The sequence below is a fragment of the Dunckerocampus dactyliophorus genome, chromosome 15, assembly GCF_027744805.1.
Source record: "Dunckerocampus dactyliophorus isolate RoL2022-P2 chromosome 15, RoL_Ddac_1.1, whole genome shotgun sequence".
Taxonomy (NCBI): domain Eukaryota; kingdom Metazoa; phylum Chordata; class Actinopteri; order Syngnathiformes; family Syngnathidae; genus Dunckerocampus; species Dunckerocampus dactyliophorus.
Genome location: NC_072833.1, coordinates 24,622,621 through 24,636,042, shown reverse-complemented (window position 1 = coordinate 24,636,042; position 13,422 = coordinate 24,622,621). Strand labels below are relative to the sequence as shown.

Here is a 13,422-nt window from a genome sequence, read left to right as displayed (position 1 = left end):
TTTTTCTGCTTAATATTTGGACTTTATGCTTGTAAAATGATTGCAAATGTTTACATTTTTACTGTAGTTTTTTCGTTAAATGATATTTTCTGAATGTGTCACGGGCCAATAAAAAAAAAAAAACAGTCGTGGGACGCACGTTCAAGACGTGTGGAGGGAAGAGTGGAGGGAAGGAGAATGGACGGGTGGATGGGTGGATGGATGGATGATGGTGAAGGAAAAGTGGGAAGGAAAGAAGGAAGGAAGGAAGTAGTAAGTGTTGGAAGGAAGGAAGGAAAGGAGCGGTTGTAGGCCGTCATTAATGTGTGAATATGAAGGCTAGTAATGTTGCATCTTCCCAGATAAATAATGGAGGTGCCAGTATTGATAGCAGGATATTGAATTCCATTACTCAGCTCCGCCCCTGCAAATGGAAACCTTTTATCCTGAGTGATCTGGGGGGGGGGGGCTCTGCTCCTGTCTGGTTTTCACTCTCAAGGCTACGCCAACACCAACACCAACCCCCATATTTTAAAGCCGCATATTTTCGTCCGACTTTTGAAAAGTGGAGTGGTGGAGCACTGAGGAGGAAGATGTTTTAGTCTTCATCTTGAAGTGGACATCACTCCAAATCCCTTGAACTTGCTGACCCTAACCCAACGTCATCAGCCTCCCTCCTCACTTCCCGCCTTCCCCTTCCTTCCTCGCTCCCCTCACACATGAAAGGGAGATAAAAGGCTTTTCTTGCTGATGTTCTGCTGCCACGTGAGCCCGACCGATCGCCCGATCCCGGCTTCTCATCTTTGAGGAAGAGAGCTGGAGGGATTATAGGGAATAGTGCTGTATCAACACCTTCCTGCTTTTCCCATCATAGCCAAGTCTCCATGTTAACTGGTTGCTCTCACAGCGAGTGAAAGCAACCACCAGGCTGCGGTCCACGGCGTGCGGCTGCGTTGTGTTATGAAACTGCAGCCCACAACAGGAAGCAGCGGCGTCCTGGCCTGCGTCCTAACTGCATTATTTATCTATTATTCACGCCTTCACGGAATCCCTCGCCGTTTCACGCTTCCAATTTTGCGGCTCACGCTACCACGGTTTTCCAAAAATGTGATTGTATTTCTTGGATGAATATGGCTCATATTTAGTCAAAAATATGCATAATTAAGCACATTTGAAGCACAAAAATGGTTCAGTTAAGTAAGACATTGTAATGATATGTAGTATTCTACACTGGACTCTAGGTGTCAGTAATGTTACATTGATGAGACAATAGCCACCGCAGGAAGTACTGTACTGAAACTGGAAGAACAAAAAAAAAAAAGAACAATCAGGAACTCTCCTAATGCCAACGTGTGCTTGTGAGTCTATATTATGTCTTATTTTCTCTTATGTCTACTATATTGATTAACAGGAGTGTAAAGGTGACTGTAGGGGTGTTACTTCATGTCTAGAGGGCTCTAATAATGTTAAAGAGCGTATTTAGAAGGTCATGAAAAGCTTTTCTATGTCTTATGTCTTATTTTCTCTTATTATGTCTACTATATTGGGTAATAGGAGTGTAAAGGTGACTATACAGGTTTTATTTATTATTAATTAATAAATTAATTTATTTATTTTTACAAATATAAATTTTATGTTAATTGCTTTTTAATTGCTGATCAATTGTTTGAAACATTAATAGACATAATTCCATGCACAAAGTGCATTTTAGAGACATTTAGGAGAGCATTTTGAATGCATTTTGTCAAGTCAAATGAAATATCAAAGATATTTGACTTCTAACTGTGCAATGTACATACTGTATACCAATGAGGAAGAGAACTCTAATATTGCTCAATTTGACTTCAAAGTACATATTTTCATGTCATTTTTGACAAGCTGTCTGCGACCCACTCAGGATGGATGTGCGACCCACTTTTGGGTCCAGACCCATCAGTTGAGAATCACTGCCCTCAGTTAGCAAAGTTTGGTAAATAAATAAACAAATGTACTGCGTAGTGCAGCAGGAAAGTCCATAAAGGAAGAAAGCAAGCAGGTAAAGAATGTGTGGAAGGAACAAAACAAACAGAAATACGTGTCGCCAAATGCCGAGTCAGCATATTTCTGCTTGAGAGGTTTCAAAAGGAGGTGGGGAGGGACTCACCGGCCACAGAGTTGGGGCGGGGCATGAGGTACAGAGGGATGGAGTGGGCCGAGTGGGAGGACATGCTCTCCAGACTGCGCTCTGGGATTTTGTTGAGACTGTAGGTGGACGCCGTCATGTTCTCGTCCACGCGGTACAAGAAGGAGTCCATGCCTGATTTCTGCGACTGCCACAGCTTCAAGTTGCCCCGGGAGCCCTCGCCGTGTTTGCCGCCGCGCTCCATGTTCTCAGAGTAGCTGGTCAGCGTGGCTGCCATGACAGGAACAACACAGGCCGTTAGCACTGCAGGAACCACACTGGTTCCCTGTCGAGTAGATATAGCATCAATGAACGCATCCCATTCATTATTCACATGGCATTCACCGCTAATGAGGCGCGTGTAATAACAGTTGGACGGTCCCAGACGCGTTCACACTTATTTCCCGTTGTCCCGAGTCCATTTGGCATGCTGAGCTGCAGGTGTTTGCCGTTGCCAGGAAACAACGCTGGCACACATTCTGACACGCGCCATCACATCAGGAGGCATTTAAAAAAATTAATAAATCAAAAATACAAACCAATGATGTCAAATTGCCGGCATAGGCGAGAGCGTGGGATGCGGCCCCCACACATTCCAGCTAGAAAGTCATCACACGTAATACCATCGCAGACCGCCACTTTTGTTTGTTTCATTCGCTTTTCGGAGGAAGCCATTTTCAGGTGAGCAACACCTCAGAGTGCATTTCATAAAACTAGCTTGGTGGTTGGACATATTTTTTTGTTTGCATTAGCCCAGAATGCTTACAGCTGCGTCTTCCAGCCGGGATCTTTTCCCCTTCTCTAATTAAATAAGTACGATGGAGTATTAGGGCCACAGGGAAAAAAACGTGTTTAACATCAGTTCATTGTGTTTATTTACGACGGAGTAACGTATTGGAGCCGCACTGGAAAAAAAAATAATCTGAGATTTTGAGAATCAAGTCATACATTTCCGAGACTAAAGTCGTACATTTACGAGCAAAAAAGTCATAAAATTAGAAGAAAAAAAAGCTGTAAATTTACAAGAACAAAGTGGTAAATTTACAAGCATAAAGTCACAACTTTACGGGAAAAACAGTTGGAAACTTACACGAACAAAGTCATACATTTACAAGAAAAAAAAGTTGTACATTTATGAGAAAAAAGCCTCAAATTTACAAAAATTAAGTCGTAAATTTACGACAAGAATAAAGCCGTAACTTTACGAGAAAAAAAGTCATAGTATTTTGAGAGTAAAATTTAAAATTTACGAGAAAAACATTTACAATAAAGTTGCAAATTTACGAGAATTAAGTAGTAAATTTAAGAGAAAAAAAGTCGCAAATTTACAAGAATAAAGTCTTAAATTTAAGAGAATAAAGTCGTAACTTTACGAGAAAAAAGGCATGATATTTCGAGAATAAAGTTGTAAATTTACAAGAAAAAGAATACATTTACAAGAATAAAATGACATTACAAGAATAAAGTAGTACATTTATGAGAAAAAAAGTTGTAATGTTATGAGAACAAAGTCGTAAATTTACGGGAAAAAAGCCGTAAATTTACAAGAATAAAGCCGTAACTTTTCGAGAAAAAAAGCTGCAAATTTACAAGAATAAAGTCGTAAAGAGGGAAAATAGAGCATAGTTCTTCAGGAAGGAAAGAAACGTTACTTTTATTTATAACGTGGCAGCGAAACAGATCAGTTTAGCATTTAGATTAGCATGGCTAGCCCTTCCCACTTCCGCCTTCGTTACCCCGCCCCCTCCACATGCCCAAACCAACGTCACATAAGTCCCCTTTTTCATAGCTGTCTCTGGCAATGCTCGTTCATTTACAACTTTATTCTCACCAATTTACAAGTGTAGCCTCAAAATCTCAAATTATTTTAATACTCCATCGTAACAGGCATTGCCTGAGACAGCTATGAAAAGGGGGGATTTATGTGACCTTTGGCAAAGGTAATATTACAACTTTTTTCTCATAAATTTACAATTTTAGTCCTGTAAATGTATGACTTGATTCTCAAAATATAATTTGTTTTTTTTCCCCAATACGTTACGCTATCGTAAATAAGCAGAATGAATTGATGTTAAACACTTGCACCAGTAGAGGGCAGCATGCCAGTGGTTTTATGTAAGGCTGTCAACAACAGCTGTAATAACTCAATTATTGAATTAATTATGTCAAACCAGGGGTGTCCAATCTGTTTTCCACCAGCGAGGGCCACATAGTGAAAAATAAAAGGATGCAACTTTGCCACTTTGATATTTTGTAAAGCAACACATGTAGATATGCTAACTAGTTATATGTATTTTGTTTGTTTTTTTTCTATTCTCCAAATATTTCAACTTTCTTCTTAAATAACTGTGGTAAATTTTCTTTTTGGAAAATTTTGACTTTATTCCCATTATATTAGAACTTTTTCCCCAACTTATTTTTCCAAAAATTACAACTTTAGTTTTGTTTGTTTGTCCCTCATAATTTTACAACTTGAAAAAAAGTTTAATATTTAAACTAAAACTTGACTAAAATGACATTATTTTTCCACATAATATTATGGGTTTATTTGCATAAAATTGCAACTTTTTTCTCTTAATATTATATATTATATTTTTCTGCTATTTTGTTAATATAATCTTTCTTAGTGTAAATTTTCTTGTCATAATTATGACTTTATTCCCGTAATATTAACTGTTGTAATATAACTGTTTCCACAACCTAATTTTTGCAAAAATTACAAGTTTATTTTTATTTTGCTTTGTTTCTCATAATATTGACTTTAAAAAATAATGTCTTCTGTTCTTTCTTTAACATTTCAACTGTTTGCTACAAAAATGACATTATTTTCCCCCATCATATTACGTGTTTATTCTCATAAAAAATGACAACTTTTTTCTCGCAATATTTTGACATTCTTGTCAAATTTGTTGTTTTTCCTTTTTGCTGATGTTTTTTATTTTTTTTGCTTTTCTTGTTAAATTGTATTTCTAGAATGCGCCGCAGGCCAATAAAAAAGGCCACCAGGCCGCACTTGTTAAACGCACGCGCATCATAGCAAGCCACACCTGTCTGTTGATATATTCAAGCGCACTGCGTAACACTTTATGCTGCATTTCAGACATCCCTGAAAATCCATTCAAAACAAGTGGATTCAACTGAAATTGTGTGGTGTTTTTGAACACAAGCCCCAATTGCTCCTAAAAACAGGCTTAAAGTGTGATTCAAATGTATTCCTGTGATCAGTGTCAGGCAAATTTACTTTTTCACTTCATTTGGATATATGTTTTTGTTGATAAAATGCAGTCAAAATGAGCACATTGCTGCAAATGGTGATTGATTCTTTTGAAAAGGGATTCATTTGTTTAAAAAGTAGGGTTGGATACTTCTTACGGTATCGTGACACAAAGGCAACTCTCACCAATTATCCCGCTGTCCCGGCTCTCCAGCGTGGAGGTGGGACTGGTGACGGAACCGTAGGCGCAGTCCTTGGCGCCGGCCTGGCCCGGCATGGCGGGGGGCAGGGTGGAGCAGGGGCTGCCTGCAGGGGGGGAGGCAGTGCTGCTGGTCAGGGTGGAGCATGGGCTGATCCTCTGGTTCTGGCCCTGGTGGGGCGACAGGGGGTTGGGGAATGAGCGTCATCATAATGAATAATAATGATATCGGAGTTGTGGGTTGCTATGATATGCTGTCATGCAGCAATCGTCTCAGCTTAGCATGACTACCTGCACATACGGCGTATAATAACATGAAGACATGCCACGCATTGTTTATCTGCCTGCAGAGAGTCATGCTGCGTGTCAGCTCAGGTTAGCAGACGACACACCATGGGGGGACAAAAATAAAAAATATATATGCTGCTGCACACCTAATAAAACATTCATGTGTGCACATAGCGTGTATGTGTGTGTGTGTGTGTGTGTGTGTGTGTGTGTGTGTGTGTGCAAGTCTGGGGCACAGAGCCGAAGAAGAAAGGTGAAGTGGTGCTCAAGGCAAAGTCCACTTCTAACACGCTTTATGCGCAGGATAAACACACACACACACACACACACACACACACACACACACACACACACACACACACACACACACACACACACACAAGCTTCTGCTGTTTTCTTTGCTGCATAATGTCAATGTCAACACGGGAAAGTGCAGTCTGCATCATCACAATGTGAAAATGCTGGCAACATTCTTATTCTTTGTCGTCCAAAAGCCACACAGCGGCTACGACCGAATGCATGCTGGCTCAAGCGCGTCACGGTTCTAGAATACACACAAGCTAGCCAGCACACGACCAAAGAAAGAGACTCGCTGTTATGTTTACACAAGTTACACCGCAAAGCAAGGGTGCCCAAAGCGCGGCCCGCGGCTCGTCTTTTTTAATTGGGTCAAAAATTCGCAAATGACAAAAAAAAAAAAAGTTTTTAAAATGTTTCTAATGAATTTTATTTAAATAGTAACTAAACTAAATTTACCAGGAATAACTAAACTAAATAAAAACTAAAATATAAAAATAATAGAAATTTACACATTTAGATTTATTTTCCTTACCTTTTCTTATTTTTTAATGCCTTTTTCTGGTGTTATTCAAAACTCGGATATGACTCTTCTCAACGAGCAGCGGGTACTGTACTCAAAGCACTCAGAGGCGGCTCCGTCTTTTTTGTGACATTTTTAAAAAAAACAGACAAAAAGAAGCGACGAAAGAAAGTTAATTCACATTTTTGGTGAGAGGCGGGGTACACCCTGGACTGGTCGACTGTCAATGGCAGGGCACATATAAAAAAAAAAACAAGCATTCACACTCACATTCATACCTATATACAATTTAGAGTCACCAGTTAACCTAACATGCATGTTTTTGGAATGTGGGGGGAAACGGGAGTACCCGGAGAAAACCCACACACACATGGGGAGGACATGCAAACCCCACACAGAAATGCCCAACAGAGATCTGGGATCTCCTGACTGCGTGGCCAACATGCTAACTACTAGGCCGCCAGTGAAACTAATAAAACAAAGACAATGAAGTCATTAAAACAAAAATAACAAAAGAAATAGGTCAAAAATAAAAATAAAAACGAGGATAAGTAAAACCAATCAAAACTAAAAGAAAAGAATCAGACACAGAGGAACCACGCAACTCACGCAGAGTTAAAAGCCAGAAAGTAAAAGTGGGTTTTAAGACGGGACTTAAAACAATGGACTGAAACGGGGGTCGTTCTTACACGAGGGGGGAGAGTGTTCCACAGCTTGGGACCAATTACAGAAAAGGCCCGGTCTCCTCTGGTCTTACTGTAAGTCTCGTCTTGGGCACCACTAGTTGGAGCTTGCCGTCGGACCTCCATGAGCGTGCTGCAGTGTAAGTTTGGATGAGGTCCGAGATGTATTGAGGGGCCAGCCCATTCAACGCAGAGTTCTGGACTAACTGTAAGCGAGGGAGTGATTTGTGGCTTATTCCGGAGTAAAATGCATGACAGTAGTCCAGACGTGACGAAACAAAAGCGTGCGTGACTTTGTTCAAAATGTCACAAAGACAAAAATGATGTGATTTTAGATAAAAGCCGAAGATGATAAAAACAGGGTTTGACAACGATTGGTTTATTGAGCTTAAGATCACTGCCAATTATGACGCCAAGGCTGGGGGTTTCCACACCTGACTGCGAGAAACTTCCACCAAGCAGGATTCCTTATTTATAAATGGAATATTTTGGTAGTTAGAGCATAAAAAACTTGATATATACAACCTTTTAAATATTATTAGAGCCCTCTAGACATGAAATAACACCCCTAAACGTAATATGAGAAAATAAGACATAATATAGGCTCGCACGTTAGCATTGGGAAAGCTCCTTGTTGGTTTTTTTTTGTTTTTATTTTTATTTTTTTACTTCCTCTTCCGTACAGCAGCGGTCCCCAACCCCGGGCCGTGGGTCATTTGGTACCGGGCCACACAGAAAGAAAAAATAACTTCCATTATTCTTTTTTTAATGTTTTATTTTGAAAAGTGTCCGGATTCTCTCTGTTACATCCGTCTCACTTGACGCATGTCCATTGTGCGTGTGCTAACTTTATCTCATGCCGCACAGATAGACTACTACTGTATTTTTACCATTTTTCTTTCACCTCATATTTGGTGTCAAATGCTGATACTATGTGGGAATGCATGAAGGTAAGTTTTGATGACTTATTGAGTGCTAATGTGCACATTTGTCTCAAGTTAATTCATGCTAGCACACTGCCTTTTACCACACACGTCAAACAGCCATGTAATCATCTCTCTGGAAACACTTGGCTGGAACTTGAACTGGTGGATGGTGGGTCAGCATTCATTTTGTGCTTTTAATTTGATGTTATTCATGTCTTAGTTTTACACAATACATCATAAATAAGATAAATTACATCGCTATAATGTACGACCCCCCCCCGCCCGGGAGATTTGTGGGAACACAAGCCGGTCCGTGGGTCAAAAAGGTTGGGGACCACTGCTGTACAGGACTTTTTGCAGTGGCAATTGTCTCATCAATGTAACATTACTGACTCCTAGTGACCAGTGTAAAACACTACATATCGGCACAACGTCTTTGAGTGCCTTATATTTGTATTTCGCTTCATTTAGCCATTTATATGCTTGCAAATGCTTCATTTAGGCATAAATATGTAAAATTAGCTGACATATGAATATCTTTTGACTAATAATAGGCCGTAATCAACCATGAAACAGCATGGTTTATTCATATATTATTGATAGAGTGAAACCACAAAATTTGAAGCGCAAACTGGTGAGGGATTAATGTATGTAGACCCATCCACAGACTCTTTCCAGACACTTTCTGGTTGTATTGTAGACTCGAAGATGAAAGTATGGCTCTTCTCAACGAGCGGCGGGTACTGCTGTGGGGCCCAACAACATGTTTTTGATTCACTTTTTGCTCTGTAAGGACGTGCATCCCTACCTATACAAACTACAGCATGGTTTTCCTGCATACGCGGCGTGCGGGGCCGTGAAGTAACCGGGTGTACACCGCAGCGTGTGCAGCAGGCCGCCAGCGTGAGTCACGTCTCTTAAAAAAGAGGCGCTTGAATAAACCTCTCTGGCTTTCTCCACCCCCACTGCTCTCTTCAAGCAGCAGCAGCCCATCAGCATGATGGCTCGTCCACTAAACTTTCATCTAAACACCCTCTTTGCACAGACCCACCCAGCACACGCTCTCCGTTTGCGGCAGGGGTTTGTTTGTTCCTTACGTAACCAATACTCATTAAAGGTCATGCATCAAGGTCATTTTACTCCAGGAAAAAGTGGTACAAAGTATTCTCTTTCTTGGCCACGTAGGCGTCAATAGTTGTTATTTCGAAACGCGACACTTTTTTAACATTATACATGAAAGCTGTGGTAAATTTAAAATATGTAAAAATAGCCTTTATTGACACATTCTAAAAGATCATTTAAACAAGAAAACTAAAAAAAAAAGGACAAATCTGCAGTAATTTTACAAGAATAAAGTCAAAATACTAAGAGAAAAAAGATGTAATCTAACTAGAAAAAGTCATCATTTTACAACATTAATGTCGTAATATTATGAGGAAAAATAACGTCATTTTAGTAGCATACAGTTGAAATATTAAAGAAAGATTTTTTTTTAAAGCCCCGATATTATTAAACAAAACAAAATAAAGTTGTAATTTTTCAAAAATTAGGTTGGGGAAAAGCTATAATGTTACAAGAAGAAAGTCAAAATATTATGGGAATAAAGTCTTAATATTACCAACAGAAAATATACAAGAAAAAAGTTGAAATATTAGGGAAAATTAAAAAAAAATAAACAGATTTCATGAGAAATAAAGTTAAAGTATGAAGAGAAAAAAGTGGTATTCTAACAAGAAAAACAGTCACAATTGTACGAGAATAAACATGTAATATTACAAGGAAAAAATAATGAATATCGCTCCCGCATTATATTACATCACTTTAGTAGCATTGATTGAAATATTAAAAAAGAAGACGTAAAAAACAAACAAACGTAATAATAGGAGAAAAACAAACAAAACAAAATAAAGCTTGGACTGCTGTGTCATGGTGCGGGCAGCTCGCACACAGGGGCGGAGCTACGTGGTGGCCAATGGTGGCCGTGGCCACCCCACTGGCCATCTAGACAGTTCAGGTATCAACTTGCCACCCCCATGTGAATCATGGTCTCACCTTGGGCGCCCCAATGAAAAATTTCTGGCTCTGCAACTGCTTGTACAGGAAGTGCTACTCTAACCGCTGGTTGTTTATACTAGGGACCGTCAATAAATTACTATTACGATGAAGCGAGTTTGTTAAAAAAGTGCCACATAACTCAACTCAAACCACAAATTGATCTATAACCATGTCAAATGATTACTCCTAGCCTATTTTTGCACATCCTTTTTTTTTGCATTTTTATCTTTTATTGGATGGATCTTTTATTGGATTAGTGAGCTGACTAGTTTGGTAAAAGCCCAACAATATTGTTGTTCATGTTGTAATAAAAAAGTATTCAGCAATACTTTGGTTGCATTATTTTTACTGCTTTGAGGAGCTATTTTCACCATACTCAATTCCACAAATTCATGTTCGTAACAAAATATTATTATAATATTATTTTTTAAAGAAAAGAAAAAAAAAAGCATCAGTACCGGATCGGATCGGATCGGATCGGCAAGACTATGAAAAAATCGGATCGGATCAGAAGCCAAAAAATGTGGATCGGGACATCCCTCCAGGGCACATACAGACAAACAACCACTCACACACATTCATACCGATGGATAATTTAGAGCTGCCAATTAACCTACTATTTTAATTAACTGTCATATTTTTGGAATGTGGGAGAAAACCGGTCATAACATGATGAGAAAAAAATGTACAAACATTAAGAAGAAAGTTGAAGGATTTGGAACATTAAAAAAACAACAGTAAAACTGGGAAAAAAAGAGAAAAGCGTGAAGAAGCGAAGTTTTCACCGATATAACAAAGCTCAGATGCAGTTTTTTCTTAAGCTTTACAAAACATCAAAGTGGCAAAGTTGCATCCTTTCATTTGTCACTATGTGGCCCTCACTGGAAAAACCTTTGGACACCCCTGCGCGAGATTCCATGTACACATTGATGCCGACTGGTTATACTAGTTTATATTTTCATCCAACGTGTGTGTGTGTGTGTGTGTGTGCGTGTGTGTGTGCGTGTGTGCGGGTGCAAATACACAGTTCATTTCTAATTCAAGCACTTTTCAAACCTTGAAAAGGCGACCCGAAAGAATTGGCCGCATTTTCTGTAACACTTTTGCAACTATCTCACTTTTTAAAATGTTTTCACCTTATTTGAGTCAACACAAAAAAGTCAAATTCATACTTGCACCGAGACTGTTCAAGTTTAAGCTAAGTGGTGTAAATAAGACGAGGCGTGCCGCTTCCTTAAAATGACCTACATTCGAATGAAGATTTGAATGGAGTTTTGCACCTGCAGGAATCCAGCCTGCTTGTGTTTGTCTTTCAAAATAAAAGCTCAGACTTACAGCTGAATTGTTAACTCATTGAATCCCAGCCATTTTTCAAAAGACTACCCCTTCAGTAGCGGCCATTTTGATTGATTTTCCAGGCACACAGATTATTGTGTTCAATGGCTATACAAACATGGAACCTACCAAAAGAAAGATCAGACTCCCGTCTTTCATCAGAAAAAAATGTGTTTCTACCTTTTCCCGTTCTCTAGTAATGAGCAGAAGAACATTGGTACGTTTCAGGAAAATACCAGTTCCCAACCATAAAAGGGAGAAAAACAGCTTTTTGTGAAACGATACATTTCACGCATAACTTTCAATTTGACAAAAAATGTTTGCTTTTGTGACAGCTCAAATATCTAAACTATACCAACGTAAAGAACACAAAAAGGGTTGTTTTCATCAAAATAATAATTTAATTACGAATATAACACCATGAACCATTTACAATTTTTACATTTGGAACTAAACTGTGTGTGTGCACGCGTTCAAATTTCCCGACAATGCGTAACCTTCTGGACGCTACACTCCTCCACGCTGTGTCACTTCCTCCTCCCTGTCATGTGTGCTTTGGCCGTTAACATGACCCCTGCCGAGCGCTTATCAACTGCACTTCTGCCACCTTGTGACCGTTTTTATGGCTTAAAAGTGCTCTGAAGTGTTAATGCATTAGTGGAGAGTTGCATCATCACCTATTTTTGCCTCTCGCACAAAAAAAAGTAAAAGACGTCTAAATACTGTAGGTTGTTGGCATCGAGCGCTGGGGTTTATGAAAATGTACAACTATATCTTTGGTATTGAATGAGTTAAAGAGTCTCCCAGCAATGTTCTCTGTGTAGGAGGTGGGGGCATGTGGTGGGCATTTACCTGTCTGGCCTCAGGCTCCTCCATGCTATAGTGGGGACCGGCTGGCCCCTCGCTCACTTTGTCTCCCAGAAGGAATCCCAGGCGCGTCATCAATGTGTTGGCTGCTTCATCCACCGAGGGGGGGGGGCCCAGCTCCTGGCTTGACTCCCCTGCAGAGGCGGGAAGAGGACACAGGTGTGTGTGAGGCATTGCAGAGAAGAGACACAAGAGAAAGAGAATGAGGAGTGAACAGAAACAGAGCAGCAGCTTGTTTTCTGTTCACAAAAAAAAAAAGACATCATGTCCGTCCATCTGCTGGCTTTCAGAGGCATGCAGCCCACCTGAGGGCATCACCGGCGCATCCTGCGCTCTCTGCCCTGATGGCTTCTTCAAGAAAGTCCAAACAGCCTTCATTCACGAGCTCACGGTACGCCAAAACGTAAATCCTGCTGGCTGACAGCCTCTGCTGCTGCTGCAACACGGGCGTGACGTAACAAGATACACCCTACACCTGTTTGACTACGCCAGACAAAGCGGGGGAGGCTCCGCCCCTCTGTCCTGTTTGCACAGGCTGGTCGCTCTCAGGAGGGAAAAGAAAACTCCGGCATGACTTGTGGTTATTCCCTGATGTTGTGTATCAACAAGGCTTGATGGCCTTCCAGGTAACGCCAACGCGACCCGCCTTTCTTCAGTCTTCCTCTGACTGCTGAGCTAAAAAGGAGCAGCGGTAATTGGATGTGCCAGCCTCCCCGATCGGCCCCGCACATTAACGCCAGAGCAGCCGTCGGCACGGGATGGTCAGAGCTTAAATAAACAGCTTCCCTCCCCGCGCTCCCTCCTCTGTCGGCGCTTTCCGGCGGGGCAGGTCGGACCAGACGGGCGGGTAACTGCACCAGTCCGTTAGTCAACAGACATCCACACAAACACGGGT

At 40.5% G+C, this 13,422-nt stretch overlaps 1 protein-coding gene across 3 annotated transcripts in view; it reads right to left on the bottom strand.

Moving 5' to 3' along the window:
* tanc2b (tetratricopeptide repeat, ankyrin repeat and coiled-coil containing 2b) overlaps positions 1 to 13,422 on the bottom strand; it is a 153,911-nt gene that overhangs the window by 30,839 nt on the left and 109,650 nt on the right. For all 3 annotated transcript variants that reach the window (XM_054800817.1, XM_054800818.1, XM_054800819.1), the window contains 3 exons: positions 12,513 to 12,661; positions 5,541 to 5,724; positions 2,123 to 2,371 (listed from right to left, as the gene is read on the bottom strand). In XM_054800817.1, the coding sequence (XP_054656792.1) occupies positions 2,123 to 2,371; positions 5,541 to 5,724; positions 12,513 to 12,661 (582 nt within the window). The remainder of the gene's footprint in view (positions 1 to 2,122; positions 2,372 to 5,540; positions 5,725 to 12,512; positions 12,662 to 13,422) is intronic.